Source organism: Ranitomeya variabilis, chromosome 1 (assembly GCF_051348905.1).
Source record: "Ranitomeya variabilis isolate aRanVar5 chromosome 1, aRanVar5.hap1, whole genome shotgun sequence".
NCBI lineage: Eukaryota > Metazoa > Chordata > Amphibia > Anura > Dendrobatidae > Ranitomeya > Ranitomeya variabilis.
In genome coordinates, this window is record NC_135232.1 from 548,966,407 (window position 1) to 548,986,347 (window position 19,941).

A 19,941-nucleotide genomic window follows, 5' to 3' on the forward strand; every position below is an offset into this window, starting at 1 on the left:
GCATGAAGATACGCCGCCGCCACCGCCCCACAGCACCAGAGGCCCCACACTGCAGAAGAGGAGCCGCCGCACCACAGCACAGCAGCCGCCGCTCCCAGCACAGAGACCCCACGCTGCAGCGCTACGATAAGGTAATGGGGGATACTCACTTTCCTGTGAGACGCCACCTCGTCGTCATCAGGACCACTCCCCCCCCCCCCCCCCCCCACCATATACACCCGACGTACAAGACGACCCCCCGACTTTTAAGAAGATTTTCAGGGGTTAAAAAGTCGTCTTGTCCGCCGGAAAATACGGTACATATAGATCGGCTGCCCCAGGTCAGGGCTGAATCACTTGTTTCATATAATGGAAATGCTCTATTCCTGGCCTGGAAGAGAGAGGACTGAAAAATACCAAACATTATGCATTATCTGTACACAGCCCAGGCTTTCTGAAGAACATGTGTCATCACCATGTAGACAAGCAGCAGGCCTTTATTTTATGGTGAATTATACAGAGAACATCATATCCCATTATATAAATCATTACTGTGTAGAGAAGACAAGCCACTCTTCTCAGAAACACCATGCATGCAGAGGGGACGAGACACCCAAGATGAGCAAAACATGCAACTCCTAAGTGAGGATATTGACCTGGTGATATATATATATATATTTCATTTACATGTCTTTGCTTCTTAGGGAATGGAGAGATCGATACACTATGGGAGTGTTCTTACCCCATCACCCATACAGTTATTTGTGACCTCTGCCATATAATAACATGGATTGTACAGTCATTCCACACACTCCAACACAAAATTACAAACATGCAACACATGTGACTCGGATTGGAAAATTTAAGTACAGACAGTAAATGAGGATCCTCTAGTCTCTACTCAGTCATTAGCGCAGTGGTACTGAGGCACGCATTGGAAGGAGCTGGACACATGGCATCTAGCACCTTAAGAGGTCCCTACTGAGGCACAAAGGATCAGATGTAGGGCCAAACGCAGCTGGACGGGCTCCACAGTTGTACAGTGCGGTTACAGATCAGCAGTGTCCATAGACTCAGGGCTCTGGCTGCAGTGGAAATACTTCCCGGAAGGCACAATGGGCTACATTCTCCATGCACCGGCCCAGCACAATGACCAGCTGTTGGAGGTGCAGTAACATTCAGAAGGGACCAGTCTCCTTCTCCAGGCTTCATGTAATGGTTAGAAATCAACAAGGCAGCACAGCGGTTGGGGTCCTGTCCAGCAGTCTAGCTGGTCTTCTAGCACATGGTTAACACGAACTGGTTTGGAGGTTACTCTCAGTGAGAAGTGAGGTTATAGAGCTGGGATCATATGATCTATCAAAGTCACCATCAGAGCTGAGGTCATCATCATCATCATCTGCGGCAGGATGGACTGGCTTACGCCTGTGAAAAGTCACAGAAGTGAATATTAGGAGAGGACATGAAACCACTATCTCTACCAGGATGTCCTGCATCCAACACCTACAGTTTCCACTGGCCTCGTATGTGGGGCATTTAACGGGATATCCGGGACTTTGGGGGAAAAAAAAAGAAAAAAGGCATACAGTTGCAAACAGGGGCAATTACATGCCTGTTGTACCCAGCGGCAGTAATAGACAGCTCCTGCCAGAGATTCAGCTACTCCCTGTCAGAGCAGCAGTTTCTCTTCCTGTTGACAAGGTGTCATGCTGATTGACAGCTAGCTTCCCCCAATTAGGCAGCGGGTGTCGGCTGTCAACCAGCATAACACCAGTAGTCCTGCCCCGTCAACAGGAAGAGAAACTACTGCTCTGACAGGGAGTAGCTGAATCTCTGGCAGGAGCGGTCAATGACTGCCGCTGGGTACAACAGACACGTCGTTGCCCCTGTTGGCAACTATAAAAAAAAAAAAATAGCATAAAGTGCCAGATATCCACTTTAATGACCTTGATCAGGAGGTTACCCTATTTTTTGGAAACTGAAACCTTTGTAAACTAACACTTGCATTTACTCTTCTGAAAGATGCCAGATAAGCGTTCAGTAAAAGTAGTTAAAGGGAACCGGTCAGCAGAATTGTGCTCAGTAACCTACAGACACTGTCAGGTTGGTGCTGTTATACTGATTAACATGATACCTGGTGATTAAATCCATCTTGTGGTTGTTGTGTAATCTGTATTTGCAGTTTTCAGTTAATGAGATTCTGGCGCTCCAGGGCGGTCGGTGCTGGGATCTGCAAAAGGTAGGGCTGTAGGCAGGGCTTTATGTGGTGCTCTGCTTACATACGCATCCTTATTAAGGGCTTATGACAGGTTACTGATCCATCAGTCACCTGTACCCTATTTTACATACTGTATAGGTTATTGTTTTGGGGGGTTGGGGAGAATTACATTTAGCATGCCAGCATTGTAGCATGATCAGAACTATAATAGCCATATTTTCATTTTAGTCAAATTTCTTTAGAAAGAAAAATAAAAACTTCTTTCTCAAAATGGTGCTGGCTGAAGGCACCTGCACGATGAATGTAATTTTTTTCCCCCTCAAATAACATACAGTATGTAAAATAGGAGGCAGGGCAGTGAGGGATCAGTGACCTGTCATAACCCATACAGATGAATATGTAAGCAGAGCACCACACGAAGATCCCCATAGGCCACCCCAGAGTGTGAGCATATCATTACTCAAAACTGAAAATAAAGATTATACAACAACCACAAGACGGATTTCATCACCATGCATCATTGTAATCAGTATAATGGCGCCGACCTGACACTGTGTGTAGTCACTGTGTACAATCCTGATGACAGGGGCACGCTAAGTGGCAGAGAAGTTAGGATGTGTGTGGTCCTTTTTTTCACTCAAATGTTTTTTTATTAAAAATAAAAGTCCAAAAAAACATTTCACATTAAGACATAAATTTCCATTTTCCCCACTCTTACACCCCCCCCTTACCCAACCCGCCCCCCTCATTCCCTTTTAGACAGCTCACGCTTTCCTCTTAACATATCCTGTAGTATTATATACATTAACTATATACAATAACTTTTATTTGTAAACGAATACACCGTAAATATATAGGCGAACCCTCCTCAGGCCTAACTTCTCTTAGCCTCCTCTAGCCTAGTTCCAACCAAGGCGTCCACAATTTTTCGAACAGGCCCATCTTCCCTCTTTTCTGATATACACCCTTTTCCAGGGTAATGACCTGCTTCACATATTTAAGATATTCTCCCCTCGAGGGAGGTTCCGCTTTCATCCTATTTCTGGCTATGACCTTCCGAGCCATGTATAGTAGTCTGGCGATTGCTATTTTCAGCTTGTTATCCACAGCTATCTCTTCCACGTACCCCAGCACGCACACCAAAGGTTCTCTTGGAATTACACATCTGTATGCCCCTTCTATCCGGCTTACAACCACCAACCAAAAAACAGTCAATCTCTGACACAACCATAACATATGAAACATTCCAGCATTATCATTCCTACATCTAGGGCATTCCAAGTCAGAACTCAGCCTAGCTCTATACAGGACATCCGGGGATCTATACACTCTGTGTACAATATAAAGCTGGGAAAGTCTATATGGCTCATTCAGTGATAGTTTCGGTATCCATTCGAATACAGATTCCCACGTTTCACCCTCTAACCGACCCAGCTCTCATTCCCATTTAGCCCTCGCGCCAATCAGATATCTCAATAGGTGAGTGTGAAGTAGATCCTTATATAAAGATGAAATCGCTCCCCTCGTTGTCCCCACTCCACAGATGTAGTCTAATACTAAGTCGTTTTGAATTTGGAAACAATCTCCCTCATTCTGGGCCACAAAAGCATGCCGTACTTGTGCATATTGGTACCCTCCAGATGTCCTAAGACCATATTCCAACTGTAGCTGGGAAAAGGATTTCAACTCCCGTCGCTATAAAATCCGACAGGCATACCGGATCCCCCTGGCTTGCCATTCTGGTATATGTCCCATCGCCAAAAACTCCGGTAGATTATTATTAAACCACAGCGGAGAAAACCTGGTCAGACAAGTAACTCCGCGAATTTGTTTAACTCTCCCCCATACTTTATATATCAGAAATAATGTTGGGTATTTCTTCCCCAGTATCCCTAGGGATCCATCTTCCAGACACTGTTGCACCGGACTTCTCTTCACCACCTTTTTCCATCATAAGTTGTGCTACATTGGAAGACGACTCATGTTCCCAGCCCTTTAAATGCGGACATTGGGCCGCCAAGAAATATATTTCAGGTTTAGGTAAAGCCAAGCCTCCCGCGTCCTTAGGGTGTTGAACCGTCTCCAATCTAATTCGCGGGTGTTACCTCCCCCACACCAGGCCTCTAAATAAAGAGTCAATCAGTTTGAATTTTACACGTGGTATCCAGATAGGTGAGTTATCAAGAACATACAGTATCTTAGGCATCAGAATCATCTTAATGAGATTAATTCGGCCTACAACAGATAAATGCAACTTAGACCAAGCCCCTACCTTTGCCTTAAGAGTTCCCAGCACCGGTGTAAGATTCGTATGCAAGTAATTCGTGATCGGCAAAGAGATTAGTATCCCCAAATATTTGAATTTATCTGCTACTTTAAGTCTACCCCCTTCCATAGAATCTCCCAGCTCACCCCCTGCATCATCCACCATAAACAGAGTTGACTTATTCCAATTTATTTTAAGCCCCGACAAAGCACCAAATCTCTTGATGAGCCGAATTGCATTACTCAATGAATCATGAGGATCACTCAAGAACAGCAGTATATCATCCGCATAAAGCGCTATATTTTCCTCTATCGATCCATATTTAAACCCAGAGACATCGGTGGACTGACGTATCTTGGCGGCCACCGGCTCCACGGCTAAAGCAAACAAAAGAGGGGAGAGAGGACACCCCTGTCTCGTCCCTCTATGTAGCCTTATCGCATGAGAAAGCTTCCCATTCACTCTCACCCTAGCTGATGGTTGCGCGTACAATAGCTGAACCCAGGACACAAATTGTGGGCCGAAGCCAAAGCATTGCAATACCTGCCACAAGTATCCCCATTCCACAATGTCAAATACCTTATGGGCATCTAAAGAAGCAATAACTATGCCCACCGTTATCAGCCCCCAATTGTAAATGCAAAAAAAAGCCTTCTAAGATTGACTTCCGTGGACCAGTCTGGCATAAAGCCAGACCGATCTGGATAAATCAACCTAGAAATAACACCCGACAATCGGGCCGCCAACACCCCAGCCAGAAGTTTAACATCCGTTGTGAGCAAAGAAATCGGGCGATATGATTCAGGCAGTCATAGATCTTTATCTTCCTTCGGTATTACAACTATTATGGCCTCCCTCATGGAGGCTGGAAGAATCTCCCCATTCCTAGCCTCATCCAAAACTACTCTTAATCTGGGTAGCAACACCTCCTCCATCTCCTTATAAGTTTCAGCTGGCAATCCATCTCATCCTGGGGCCTTACCTCTTGCCATGGCTCTTAAAGCACAACTTAGTACTTTGTCCGTGATAGGTCCCTCCAAACTTTCCCTATCCTCCTCACTCAGTTTAGGTAAGACCATACCTTCTAGAAATGCCACGTTCTCAGTCCCCGATGGGTCCACACCAGAAGAGTACAGATCCGTGTAGAAGTCCTTAAAAACCCTTAAGATCTCAGAGGTCTCCGACACTTTTATACCGTTAACAGGCTCTAGTGAATGTACGAATAGTGTACCCCTCTGGGCCGACGCAACCAGCGAGAGCATATGCCCCACTACCTCCCCCTCCTGGTAAAAGGGCTAGTCGTTGGAACTCTCTTCCTCCCTGCCCTTTCCAAAAGAATTTTATCCATATTATTCTCGGCTTCTCTTAACCATTTCACAGCCTCAGGGGAACCCAGTGTGGCCATCTCATCTTCAGCAATTCTCAGCCTTTCCCTTGCGGCATTCTCCGCCTGTTTTGATCACTGCTTACATCTACTGATGTCCCTGAACAGCAAGCCTCTCAAATATGCCTTCATCGTCTCCCATATAGTGGGTATGTCCGAGCTGCCCTCGTTAATCTCAAAAAACTCCTCCACCTCCCACTGTATTCCCTCCAAACTCACACTATTCAGCCAGTTAGGGTGAAATTTCCACTCTCCCCTATGCCATGCTTGTGTCCCCATTGGGGACATAACTCCACCTCTATCGGATTATGATCAGAGATCGCCCGTGGCAAGTATCTCACTTTTCCCACCATAGAATCAAACATATTGTTCCTGAGCGCCATATCTATTCTGGATAAAGTATCATGAGCCGGTGAATAGCAAGAGTATCCCCTCTGCCCCACGTGTCGCACTCTCCACAAATCAATCATACCGATCTCTCGAATATATGTTACGAACGGCGTAATATGGCTTTCCGACCTGTTTTGTGTATTTGTTTTTATCCTAGAAATCACCACATATATTGTTGAGGTCTCCAATAATTAAAAGCGGCATTGGATCTCCCCGACCAATCAATTCCAACGCTTCTCTAAGTTTTTTACTCGAATAAGGGGGAGGAATGTACATAGCCACCACACATATCAAAATACTAAGCATTCTGCATTTCACTACCACATACTGTCCATCCACATCAGCATACACCTTCAGCTCTTCAAAGCGATGTGTCTGGTTCTTACCGGGACTCTTTGTCCATGGATTTTAGGCGACTCTGGAGTTGCTCATTAATCTCATGCTGTTCTTCCAGCTCTCGTTGAGCTTTTTTCTTCAGCCCCTCCAGACGCTCGATCTCCTCCTCAGCCTCATCCACCTGTCTCTTCAGAGCCTTCACCCTTAAGTTGAGCTGAGAAGACCAAAGAGAATATAAGTATTATTACTCAGTTGTGGTGAGAGCATAATGTTACGGTCACTTAGTATGTATATGTGTCCTGCCTGGTCCTTCTGGTCATTGACTTGGAGTCTCTCGTCCTCCAGCTGAATGTTCAGCTCTTTCAGCTTCCTCTCCAGCTTACGGTTTGAGGACAGCAACGTGTTCTTCTCCCTGGGAAGAAAGGATCAAATCATAGATGCCAACAAATCAAATGATTTCTATCATAACCTTGTGTATCGGGAACCAAAGGGATTCACACTGTGCCAATAAGGAGGAAACTTCCTCTATTACTGAGCTACGCATCACAGTCTGGAGATGCCACTACCTCTCCTCCTGCTGCAAATGCTCTTGGAGCTCTTGTAGTTTAGCCTCCAGCTGGGACACACTGGAGCTGGGTTTCTGTTGCCCCTCAATTCCTGACAGACGGTTCTTCAAATCTTTATTCTGAAAGACAAATATTGGCAATTATATAATTACTACAAAAGCAAAGTAATCTGATCACATGGGCGCCATTCCACAAAACAGACTTCTGAACAATAATCATGTCCAGCAAAATGACATGCTATCGCATCGGGTGGTCGGTAATGTCACGATGGGGGCAGGCATGCAGCGCTGTTGTTGTCTAATGGCATCCTGTGATAAGCTAATGACTTTTGCATCAGGGGACGCATGTGCTTGACGCCTACGCCTATGTATAGTTTTTGTCCCAGTGATGGTGTTGCGCTTCAAGAGTCTCATTTGCCCTTTGTTGTCAGTCAATTGTCAATGTCAATGTCAGTATTGTCTTTTGCTTCCTCCCCTGCCCAGATGATGTGGTATACGCCGTACACGTCAGACACACTCACCCCTGTATCTGACGGAATACAGAACATACCACAGCTCCTGGGCAGGGGAGGAAGCAAAAGACAATACTGGCATTACAGCAGATCGCAGAGGATACATATTGTGAGGTAAAATATTTTTTAAAAACAGTCAGTGAAATATTTTACCTCACAAAATGAATCCACTGTGATTTGCAATTCTTTATGAGGTAATAACTCAGGAACACTTCAACGGATCCTAGCGGTTCTGAGACTGTTTTTTCGTGACATATTGGGCTTCATGTTAGTGGTAAATTTAGGTCGATCATTTTTGCGTTTATTTGTGAAAAAAATGATAATTTGGCTAAAATTTGGAAAATTTTGCAATTTTCAAATTTTGAATTTTTATTCTGTTAAGGCTACTTTCACACTAGCATCGGTACGGGTCCGTCGCTAAGCGTCGGCCCGACGTACCGACGCACGTTGTAAAATTAGTGTACGACGTGGGCAGCAGATGCAGTTTTTCAACGCATCCGCTGCCCATTCTGAAGTATGGGGCGGAGGGGGCGGAGTTCCGGCCGAGCATGCGCGGTAGAAAATGGCGGACGCGATGTAAGAAAAAACGTTCCCTTGAACGTTTTATCGTGACGACGGTCCGCCAAAACACGACGGATCCGTTGCACGACGGACGCGATGTGTGGCCATCCGTCGCTAACATAAGTCTATGGGAAAAAAACGCATCCTGCGGGCACATTTGTAGGATCCGTTTTTTGACCAAAACGACGGATTGCGATGCAAGTGTGAAAGTAGCCTAAACGAGAGTTATGTGACACAAAATAGTTAATAAATAACATTACCCACATGTCTACTTTACATCAGCACAATTTTGGAAACAACATTTTTTTTTGCTAGGAAGTTATAAGGGTTAAAATTTGACCAGCGATTTCTCATTTTTACAACGAAATTTACAAAACCATTTTTATTTTAGGGACCACCTCACATTTGAAGTCAGTTTGAGGGGTCTATATGACTGAAAATACCCAAAAGTGACACCATTCTAAAAACTGCACCCCTCAAGGTGCTCAAAACCACATTCAAGAAGTTTATTAACCCTTCAGGTGCTTCACAGCAGCAGAAGCAATATGGAAGGAAAAAATGAACATTTACCTTTTTAGTCAGAAAAACGATCTTTTAGCAACAATTTTTTTATTTTCCCCAGGGTAAAAGGAGAAACTGGACCCCAAAAGTTATTGTACAATTTGTCCTGAGTACGCCGATACCCCATATGTGGGGGGAACCACTGTTTGGGCGCACGACAGGGCTCAGAAGGGAAGGAGCGCCATTTTACTTTTTGAATGAGAAATTGGCTCCAATCTTTAGCGGACACCATGTCGCGTTTGGAGAGCCCCTGTGTGCCTAAACATTGGAGCTCCCCCACAAGTGACCCCATTTTGGAAACTAGACCCCCCAAGGAGCTTATCTAGATGCATAGTGAGCACATTGAACCTCCAGGTGCTTCACAAATTGAACCGTAAAAATGAAAAAGTACTTTTTTTTCCCATAAAAAAATTTTTAGCCTCAATTTTTTCATTTTCACATGGGCAACAGGATAAAATGGATCCTAAAATGTGTTGGGCAATTTCTCCTGAGTACACTGATACCTCACATGTGGGGGTAAACCACTGTTTGGGACACGGCAGGGCTCGGAAGGGAAGGAGCACCATTTGACTTTTTGAATGAAAAATTAGCTCCAATCGTTAGCGGACACCATGTCGCGTTTGGAGAGCCCTTGTGTGCCTAAACATTGGAGCTCCCCCACAAGTGACCCCATTTTTTGAAACTAGATCTCCCATGGAACTAATATAGATGTGCGGTGACCACTTTGAACCCCCAAGTGCTGCACAGAAGTTTATAACGCAGAGCCGTGAAAATAAAAAATAATTTTTCTCTCCTCAAAAATTATATTTTAGCACACAATTTTTTATTTTCACAAGAATAACAGGAGAAATTGGACCTCAAAAGTTATTGTCCAGTTTGTCCTGAGTACGCTGAGACCCCATAAGTGGGGGGGAACCACTGTTTGGGCACACGTCGAGGCTCGGAAGGGAAGTAGTGACGTTTTGAAATGCAGACTTTGATGGAATGGTCTGCGGGCATCACATTGCATTTGCAGAGCCCCTGATGTGCCTAAACAGTAGAAACCCCCCACAAGTGACCCCATTTTGGAAACTAGACCCCCCCAAGGAACTTATCTAGATATGTGGTGAGCACTTTGATCCCCCAAGTGCTTCACAGAAGTTTATAACGCAGAGCTGTGAAAATAAAAAAATCATTTTTCTTTCCTCAAAAATTATGTTTTAGCAAGCAATTTTTTATTTTCGCAAAGGTATCAGGAGAAATTGGACCCCAATAGTTGTTGCCCAGTTTGTCCTGAGTATGCTGGTACCCCATATGTGGGGGTAAACCACTGTTTGGGCGCACGTCGGGGCTTGGAAGGGAGGGAGCACCATTTGACTTTTTGAACGCAAGACTGTCTGGAATCAATGGTGGCGCCATGTTGATTTAGAGACCCCTGATGTGCCTAAACAGTGAAAACCCCTCAATTCTAACTCCAACACTAACCCCAACACATCCCTAACCCTAATCCCATCTATAGCCATAACCCTAATCACAACCCTAACCCCAACACACCCCTCACCACAACCCTAACCCCAAACACACCCTTAACCCTAATCCCAACCCTAATCCCAACCCTAACCCTAATCCCAACCCTAACCACAACCCTAACCATAACCCTAATCTTAACCCTCTTTCCAACCTTAACTCTAATTCCACCCTAACCCTAAGGCTATGTCCCCACGTTGCGGATTCGTTTGAGATTTTTCTGCACCATTTTTGAAAAATCCGTAGGTAAAAGGCACTGCGTTTTACCTGCGGATTTACCACAGATTTCCAGTGTTTTTTGTGCGGATTTCACCTGCGGATTCCTATTGAGGAACAGGTGTAAAACGCTGCGGAATCCGCACAAAGAATTGACATGCTGCGGAAAATACAACGCAGCGTTTCCACGCGGTATTTTCCGCACCATGGGCACAGCGGATTTGGTTTTCCATAGGTTTACATGGTACTGTAAACCTGATGGAAAACTGCTACGAATCTGCAGCCAAATCCGCACCGGATCAGCAGCCAAATCCGCACCGTGTGCACATAGCCTAATTCTAACCCTAACCCTAGTTCTAACCCTAACCCTAGAGGAAAAATAAAAGTAAATACATTTTCTTTATTTTATTATTGTCCCTACCTATGGGGGTGATAAAGGGGGGGTTCATTTACTATTTTTTTTATTTTGATCACTGTGATAGGTTTTATCACAGTGATCAAAATGTACCTGGAATGAATCTGCCGGCCGGCTGATTCGGCGGGCGCACTGCGCATGCGTCCGCCATTTTGGAAGATGGCGGCGCCCATGGACAAGACGGACGGACACCGGGAGGCTCGGTAAGTATGAGGGGGTGGGATCGGAGCACGGGGGGAGCGGACGGGGGGAGCGGACAGGAGGACGGAGGGGAGTGGACAGGAGGACGGAGGGGAGTGGACAGGAGGACGGAGGGGAGCGGAGCAGTGTACAGGACGGAGGACTGAGGAGGAGATCGGTGACGGGGGAAGATCAGGGTTTCCAGCCATGACCGATGATATTGCAGCATCGGCCATGGCTGGATTGTAATATTTCACCACTTTTCACAGGTGAAATATTACAAATTGCTCTGATTGGCTGTTGAAAGTGAAACAGCCAATCAGAGCGATCGTAGCCCACGGGGGGGGGGGGGGGGGGCGAAGCCACCCCCCCTGGGCTGAAGTACCACTCCCCCTGTCCCTGTAGGTCAGGTGAAATTGGAGTTAGCCCTTTCACCCGACCTGCAGGGACGCGATCATTCTGTGACACAGCATATGCGTCACAGGTCGGATTGGCACCGACTTTCATGACGCATACGCTGTGTAACAGGTCGGGAAGGGGTTAAAACTGCGTATGAGCTTCTCCTGTACACAGATGGCGGCAGTCAGTGAATCATTTGGCTGATCCCGGTGGCGGCGTGTTCGCGACAGTGTTCCTCTGGTGGTACCGCGCAAGAGGCTGAGTGAGTGTGTGTGCGAGTGTGTGTGAGTGTAAAAGTGTGAGACAGTGAGTGTAAAAGTGTGTGTGTGCGCATGAATTGCGTACGGCGTATAGAGGTTGGTACCAGCAGCAGTTTCCCTATTGAGACACCAATCACTTGGGTGTCCCAATATGGCGGTCGGTGAACTTCCTCCACTTTGAATTCTGGGATACGGTGACATCTGGACAGAACAGGAAATGAAAACATTACAAGGCAATTATATAAATAGATGGGGAATAATACCCTGGGAACAGGGACTTATCACATGACTCTTTCTGGTATGGATCACTCTCCGCAAACTACAGGGATATGAGATTTCTCTCACTTCCAGACATAATATCACATGCAGATGTGGTGACACGACACTTGTAACAGATTGTTCTGCATTCATGACTAAGTCATTTCCAGTGCACTGCTGCAATTTGCAAGTGGAGTCAAGTTCTAAACTTTTAGGTCTAAAAAGTTAACATGCAACGCCGTGACAGATAAAGCCACTACCTGTCTCTCCAGGGAGATCTTATCACACTCCAGGTCTTGACGTCTGGTCCTCTCCTGCAGGAGCTCTGCTCGTAACTGCTCCATCTGTTGACATGGGTCAAATGAAGCATCACCAACAGGAAAGGAAGAATTGCCAGAAAAAAAAAAAAGAATAAGGCAGAGAAACATTGTGTAGTCTATCAATTACTCTTCCTCCGAAGCCAGCCCCTTTCCCCTCGTGGGTGTTATCCTACTCTCCGCAGCCTAACTCTTGCTCCTTCATGGTAACGTTTTCCTCCACAAGCCCAATTCTTGCCCTCCCTGGGTAACATATAGCACCGTAAGCGCATACTTAATTTGTCCCTTCCAAGGGGCCATCTAGCATACAGGTTTAATATACAAATTGCTAATAGATTCAAATCTACAAATGAACCTGGAGAGCTGAATCTGGTATTTGACCAGTTGGAGCGATCTCATGTTACAAGGAATTTCTGGATTAACAGATGTAAAGGTTGTGCTGGGTGTACAGAGCAGGTATGGTGTTATGTTATAGTTCAAGCGTCAGCACACAGGACAAAGACCTATATTTGCTTGAGTTGAAATTTGCCATTTTCCTGTACTTGTGAAGGAAGAATAAGGAACTCCTTATGTTTTGGATACTGTCACCACCTGATGTTATTTCTTGAACTATTCTGAGGATTGGGGGTCTTCTTGTTGTGGCATACGTGAACATTTGGACACCACATGACTCAGGTGTGGTGCAGTCCTACATGCGTATCCATTTTGTACTGCGGCAGCTATTACCTGGTCCCGGCAGCGCTTAATCCGATCTGTGAGGAGCTCTACAGAGTTCTTCTCCTCATCGAGCTCCACCTCCAGACGCTTCATCTTGTCCTGTGCAGAAAAACACTGTTCTATAGAGCGGTTTCCTCACAATCACAAGGCCAGATCTGGGAGCACTAGTCCTATGTCTACCAGATACAGCCATACAACTGTATGAAGGGCCTACTGAATGGCCACTGCCCTGGCAGGAAATACTACGGGAAAGGATTGTATGGCATTGCTATTTGGAACAATTGATTCTACGGTTACCGTTATGCGACTTATAAGTGGCCAGTTCTTTTGTTACGCAACTTCAAAATGTAGCTAAAATCTAGGTTATAAAGTTACGTTACAGTTTATACAGGAGGAGAGCCAAACAATCCTCATCCTGGATGCAACTAAACCCAAGCTGTGATACGTTGTGCTGCTGGGGGACACTGCTCTTCACACAATGTAACCATAGCCTATGATCTCGCACAAGGTCAGCACACTCCTCCCCAGAAATCTTCTCCAGTCCTAACCACATTACCCCCTCACACTCACCTCCAGCACTTTCACCTGTCGGGAACGGTCATCTTGGACTTGTTTCTTGGATTCAATGTCCTGCTCTAGGCTCTGGAGCCTCTGATTGACCAACTCCTTGTCCAGCACTGCGCTCTCCTTTTCTGCCTGGCTCTCTTGATGAGCTAGCTTCAGACGCTGCACCTGAGGATACAGTTACACATTATATTATTATGAGTACCCCCTGCTGACATACATCCACAATTGTAGACTGGCGGCGCAGTACCTCTTCCTGCAGCCTGTTGACATTAAACTGTAGTCTCTCTGCTTCAGCCGCTTTTTCCTTGGCTTGCTTTTGAGAGTCACTCATCTCCTTGCGAGCTTTTTCCTTATATTCTTCTAACTGCGCCTGCAAAAGCTCCAGAGAATCCCGGGACTCATGTGACATACTGTCCAGCTGAGAGAAGGGGCAGTGGTCAGGGAAACCTTGCTTATATTTCACACCTACTGCACATGCAGTGATCCTACCTGCCCTTTACCTGTTTGGTCAGTTTATCCATAGACTTGTCCAGTAGCCGCTTCTGATCTTCCAGCTCATTCTTGGTCTTCTTCAGCTGGTCCTTCTGCTTTATCTCCTCCTGGTAACACTCCTGCAGCTCCTCATATTCCAACGTCAGGCGCTTCAAGTTCCTCTGAGCCTCGTCTAGCCTGTTCTCCATTTCTCTCCTCGCTGTGGCAAACTCCTGACTCTGGTCTGTGGCTTCTCCGAGAGACTCCTCCATCTTCTTCCGCTCAGTCTCAAAGACAAAAAGCAAATATTTTACTACTATAAACAGCCTTGTGGAGTTAGCTTCTAATACTTCTTCCCCTCAATTAATCAGGGTACATGGTAAATAAAGGCTACACTTACTTCCATCCTGCCCATTCTATCTTTAAGTCGCGTCTCTGCCCTCTGGAGATCATCACAGAATGTCTTCAGCTCCTTCACCTGAGCTTCCAGTCCTAGGATCTTTCTGCGGAGATCATCGTTCTCATCACGGGTGTCTTGCAGGGTGGTCTCAATCACTTGGTGCATGTGCTCTGCATGAGCCTTCTCATCCTCTAGTTTTTTCTTAACCTGAAAATGGACCATCTACATTAATAATGTCCTCCAGAATCATCCTCTTCCTGTCATTTGATCCCATATCAGTCACATTGCATGGACATGGGTGCTCACCTTGAGGAGATTCTCATAGTCTATCTTGGTTTGTTGCAGGTCCTTATTGAATTTTTCACGCATCTTTTCTGCCTCACGGTCGTGACTAGACACTTCCTCCTTTAATGCCCCTTTCAGGGCGGATAGCTCCCGGTCTCGCTGGTATATAGAGTCCTCCAGCTGCTCCTTCTCCTGCATTAGAGGCTTTACTTTGTCCTGGAATTGCTGCAGCTCCTGTCAGAAACAATTGAGACCCACCACCATAAGCCAGGGTCAGTGGTGCAGTCACCAACTATGCTGCCAACATGTGCAACTCTTCTTACCCTCATGTGCTCATCATACTCTTTCTTGGATTCATGCAGCTCACGGTTGAACTGTTCGCGCAGTTGTTCTATGTCTTGGTCACGTCCAGACACTTCGTCCTTCAGAGCCCCTTTTAAGGCAGATAGCTCCCTATCCCGCTGGCGTAGAGTCTCATCCAGCCTTTGCTTCTCGTACATCAGCTGCTTCACCTGCTCCTGAAATCTCTGTAGTTCCTGATGGGGGTAAGGGATTAATCAGAACAAAACCCGATTACAGCATCCCTACCACATTACCAGACTGTATGAGGAAACAACAGACCCTTCTTGTGACCTCAGCTTCCTCGGCATCCACAGAGCCTTTCCTCACTTGGTTCAGCTCTGACTGCACCAGGGAGAAACGATTTTTCATCTCATTGAGCTCATCTTCAGACTCCTCTTTCTCAAGCTTCAACTGTAAAACCCTGAATCAAAGAAATTCATGTGAGAGGACCTAAAACTATAATCAGTTTACCCAGAACCCTGAGGTGATGACTGCTAAATCATTCCACCACTAATCACAGGCGGAGTAATGGAGAAGTCTTTTCTGTAACTTCGGAGCTGACAAACACCCAGCATCTTCTGTATTGACTCTTTGGAAGTCCCATTTACCACATCATTATGTAGCATTATGTGTTGGTTAGCGGGTTGTTCTGACTAATGGACAACTTAGTGACCCAGGGGGACAAAGAAGCTGTACACATAGGACCAATGGTCACCCCTTTCCACTTACCTGCAGGATGCTACAATGTCCTCCACCTCTGCCATCTTACTACACTTATCAGACCATGCAAGATATTCAGGCTTATGAATGTTTAAGTACCTAAATAAGACTTCACTCATGACAACCTTAAATGCTAACTTGTGCGGTAGGCAGCGTGAAAAAAATTTTTTTGTTCATTTGGTCTCCAACTTTAAAATTTTTTTATTGAACCTATATCTACCGCAAAGTGGGAGCAATTAATCATCTCATCCTGGGAAAAACAAACTGTCAGCGAACATGAAAAATGTTAAGTTCTGGCTCGATGAATAAAGCCACACAAAACCAAATGATTTATATAAAATAAAAAAAATTAGTTTTAGATCGAAAGTATACAAATGTAAAAGTATCACTGTAATCGCACTGATCCCACAGAATAAAGTTACCACTTAATGAACTACATGGTGAACGACACAGAATTCAGTGTGAAAAATGATATTATAGAAATAAATTCTATATATTCCAAAACAAAGTAATTGAAAAATACAACTCGCCCTGTAATAAAAAGTGCTCAGACAGTTACATCTACGGAAGAAAGAAAAGTGGACACTTATTGGTAAAAGGAAAAAAAGTACAGCTTTGTTTTTATGCTTAGCCAACAGCGAGCCAAGTTATAAAGTTATTTACTATCTGGATTCTGGAAGCCATGGATTACAGACCTTACACTGGGTCTCTGCCCAACCCCTTGTCATACTCAACTCCTCCTTTGTTTTGCGGAGGTCCTCTTTATTTTTCTGGAACATTTCCTTCCATTGGTTGATTTCCTCACTGCTTTCCTCCAGTTCTCGCTGCAAGTTCCTCACAACCTGATTTATTTTCTGCCGTTCAGACTCCAGGCTCAGTTGGTCCTGGGGGAAGAAATACAGGTGACTTCTCCTTCGGACACTGGACTGATACAGCCCAATGGAAAGGTGATTCACAGAACACTCAAAAATGAGAAAAGAGGAAGGAAAATGGAGATGGATGCAGAGTGAGGGTTCATGTATAGATGGCAGGGAGCAGAGGGTGAGCAGACACATGGCTGTGAAGTGTGCATAGCCACTGCAGCAGATCAAGCCATACATAGACTGGAAGGTGGGTCCCTGGCACTTTCTGGTACCTGGGATACGTTGTCCATATTTTTCCTTAGTTGCTGCACGTCACTCTGATACTGCTCCCTGACGCGCTCCAGCTCTTGGTCATGACTGGCCACCTCCTCTTTCAGCGCCCCCTTCAGGGCTGTCAGTTCCCGCTCTTTCTGTCTCAGTAGATCATCCTGCTTGTACCGAATCTGCAGAACTGCATCCAACTCTTCCTGCATTTCTTGCAGCTCCTAAAGGGGCGGAGGGAGTTTGGTGCAACCTAACACATGCAGAGGGGAATTTCATATTGGTGGGCCTGATTAGACCAGTCAAGGCCCGGAAAACAGGGGGTTGCTCATCTTGTCCACTCAGGTGATGGGGACAGTTTTCAGGATGTCTGGAGGCGACCTAAGTGCTCAGAATATTAATGACGATGCACAGGCTCTGTTTTAACCAGCAATGTAAAACAGGCAGCTCAAGCAAGCCAAGTTATGCTATAGAAAAGCTAAGGTGAAAGGGGCACCAGGAGACACACGTTACCTTAAGCAGAGAGTGCTTGTCCCCGGTGGCTCCCTTTACACGCATTTGGTTCACCTCTTTGACATCTTGAAATTTCCCTTCCAGGGATCTCAATTTAGTTTCTACCTGTTCTTTACTCATCCGCACTTCAATCAACCTGTGCAAGAGAGAAAATTCATTACACAGCTAAATACACAGACCGCAGCAGTAGGGAGTATAGGGGAGTGCTAAACCAAGTGTATCCAACCAAAAATTAAACCTGTATGATTAGCTCATGCAATATCCAGCATGAGCTAAAGACCTGTAGTACACTTGTTGAGATTGCAGGTGGCGCCACAGACTGTATATTCGGGGAGACATTTGTATTCTTTGCCATGAGCTCAGTTTTTTTTCCACTGCATAAAATATTTACCAGAAGATATAAAGTTATAAATTGACTTGCACAGTGAACTGAACCCATCCCAGAAACAGTAAATGCCTCTTTTCCACCTTGGTGGGTCAATTTAGGACATTACTAGAAAGTTTGAGCTATCTGGCTCCCCTCTCATTTACATAGAGAAGGACTACAGATTCCAGGACTTACTCCTGAGACATGGAGTTCAGTTCATTCTTTTTCTTTTCTAGAAGTTCCTTTAGCTTCCTACATTCTTCTACAGACTCCTCCAGCTGAATCTCTAGTCTCTGAGTTGAGGCCTTTGGATGAGAAGCTTCCTGCCTCATTCTTTGCTATGAAAAGAAAGATAGGAACGTTCAAGAGTCGATGAGAAATATTCAAGACTGTGCATTCATTTGGAAGTCTCCACAGCCAGAATGACTAGTGAGGGCCCATCTCAATTCTCACCTTCATTTCATCCTCCAGCTGCTGCTTAAGTTCAGACACTCTCATCTCCAAGTCCTTCTTAGAGTCCAGTGTTCTGGTGTCATCTCCTAGGGAGGCCTGCAGAGATATCACCAAATGTTACCAAAAGTAGTGGCCACCACGGCAGCCCACCATCTTGTAGCCACTTCTACTAAAGTCAGCTATAGTCTAAAAGGAAAACCCTTCTGGATTCTCACAAACTTACTTGGAAGGACTGAAGCTTTTCCAGGAGGAGACTGGTCTTCTTCCGCAGAAAGGCATCACTCTCATTAGACCTAAGTGGTTCAAGAAATGCATTTAGCATAGACACTTCTGAGACCAAATACCATGGAGTAAAAGACAAGTACAGACCCATCACGAAGGATGCTGTACACCATCTCACGAGTGGGGTCATCTTGCTGCTGGCCCTTCAGAAGATCTGGTGTGCTCTTCAACTAGTGACAAAAAATGAAAACATCAGTAAGCCACAGAGAATGATAACTATAGAGACATTGGCGCAACAATTTGTGATACCTGCAGCTCTGACTGCACTGTTTGCAGAGATTGAGGCAATGGATCTTCCAGAGTTTGTGCCAACCATTCTTTAGTCAGCCGTGTCTTGTTGACACCCTCCCTTTCTATGGAAGCTCTATCAAATGCCAGGTTGTCTTGGCGATGAATCTGCTGTACGCTCATTTCTGTGGTCTGCACTTCTCTATAGTCTGTGGTGCCCTGCCGAGACTTCCGTCCATCCAAACTTTGTGATCGCTTCCGCTCATCTTTCATGGCCTGGCTCCTTCTTGCTGTCCGTCCCCTCATTTGGACCTTGTCAAATTTATTGATTAGATCGTCCACAGAGGAAAGCGGCTTTGTATCTATGTCATCACTTGGCAGCTTTGGCGATGACGATGTTGGGAAGCCGTTCCTCCTCTGTAGTGAACCGGAGAAGGAGGTAGGTTGTTGACTAGTTGCCGGCTTATATTTACCAGTTGTGACCTCCCCATTGCTTGTCTTCTTCAGGCTTCCACGGCTGCCAGATGATTGGGAGTATGTAGTATCGAGGGTGGAGGATCGTTCACTGTAATGTCCATCATAGCCACAGGAGTCTTCCTGTTCTGCATCTAGTAAAGAGCCATGGGACTGGGACCTCCTGAGCTCCTCCCAGCGTGCTGGCTGTAGTGCTCGCGGCTTGCTGCGAGGTCTGGATGTTTGCTCCTCATCTGAGGTACTGCTGCACTGCGAGCCAGTTTGGTGGCATGACCTATTGCTATACGGGTTGTCTGGCATTTCTAACTCTGAACTATTAGAGTGGACGGTCCGGCTCGCCCTGGTGCTGAGTCCCTGGTACTCGGGCGTGGAGTTAGGTGAGGCATTTCCATAGGCACTGTTAGTTTTGATTTGAACCCCATATGAAGATTTAGTTTTGTCTCCGCTATTGAGAACCACAAAAGGCTGTCCGTCTATGCCCTGAACCCGGATTGCCACCCCGTAGGAGTCTTGCTTGGACCTTATACTCTTTGGCTTCCTGTTTTCTTTCAGGTCATCGATAAAACGGATCTGAACACCCTGGCCCACGGGTAAGTGCTGCTCGGCCATTTCTCCATGAACACGTCTTTCCATTCACCAAAGAACTGGAGGAGATGAAAATACAAGACAGTGAGA

General features: G+C 45.7%; 1 protein-coding gene across 4 annotated transcripts in view; it reads right to left on the reverse strand.

Annotated features, from left to right (window-relative positions):
• Positions 1-447: 447 nt before the first annotated feature.
• CGN (cingulin) overlaps positions 448-19,941 on the reverse strand; it is an 82,528-nt gene continuing 63,034 nt past the window's right edge. For 3 of the 4 annotated variants that reach the window (XM_077255372.1, XM_077255392.1, XM_077255381.1), the window contains exons 2-22: positions 18,814-19,910; positions 18,652-18,734; positions 18,506-18,575; positions 18,283-18,378; positions 18,025-18,167; positions 17,463-17,598; positions 16,961-17,173; positions 16,561-16,709; positions 15,385-15,526; positions 15,087-15,299; positions 14,785-14,997; positions 14,479-14,685; positions 14,108-14,365; positions 13,855-14,025; positions 13,611-13,772; positions 13,050-13,139; positions 12,267-12,350; positions 7,140-7,258; positions 6,877-6,985; positions 6,624-6,787; positions 448-1,404 (exon numbers count right to left, since the gene is read on the reverse strand). In XM_077255372.1, coding sequence (XP_077111487.1) covers positions 1,269-1,404; positions 6,624-6,787; positions 6,877-6,985; positions 7,140-7,258; positions 12,267-12,350; positions 13,050-13,139; positions 13,611-13,772; positions 13,855-14,025; positions 14,108-14,365; positions 14,479-14,685; positions 14,785-14,997; positions 15,087-15,299; positions 15,385-15,526; positions 16,561-16,709; positions 16,961-17,173; positions 17,463-17,598; positions 18,025-18,167; positions 18,283-18,378; positions 18,506-18,575; positions 18,652-18,734; positions 18,814-19,899 — 4,044 coding nt within the window. In that variant the 5' untranslated portion in view covers positions 19,900-19,910 and the 3' untranslated portion in view covers positions 448-1,268. The remainder of the gene's footprint in view (positions 1,405-6,623; positions 6,788-6,876; positions 6,986-7,139; positions 7,259-12,266; positions 12,351-13,049; positions 13,140-13,610; positions 13,773-13,854; positions 14,026-14,107; positions 14,366-14,478; positions 14,686-14,784; positions 14,998-15,086; positions 15,300-15,384; positions 15,527-16,560; positions 16,710-16,960; positions 17,174-17,462; positions 17,599-18,024; positions 18,168-18,282; positions 18,379-18,505; positions 18,576-18,651; positions 18,735-18,813; positions 19,911-19,941) is intronic. The other variant, XM_077255401.1, reaches the window with a different exon arrangement.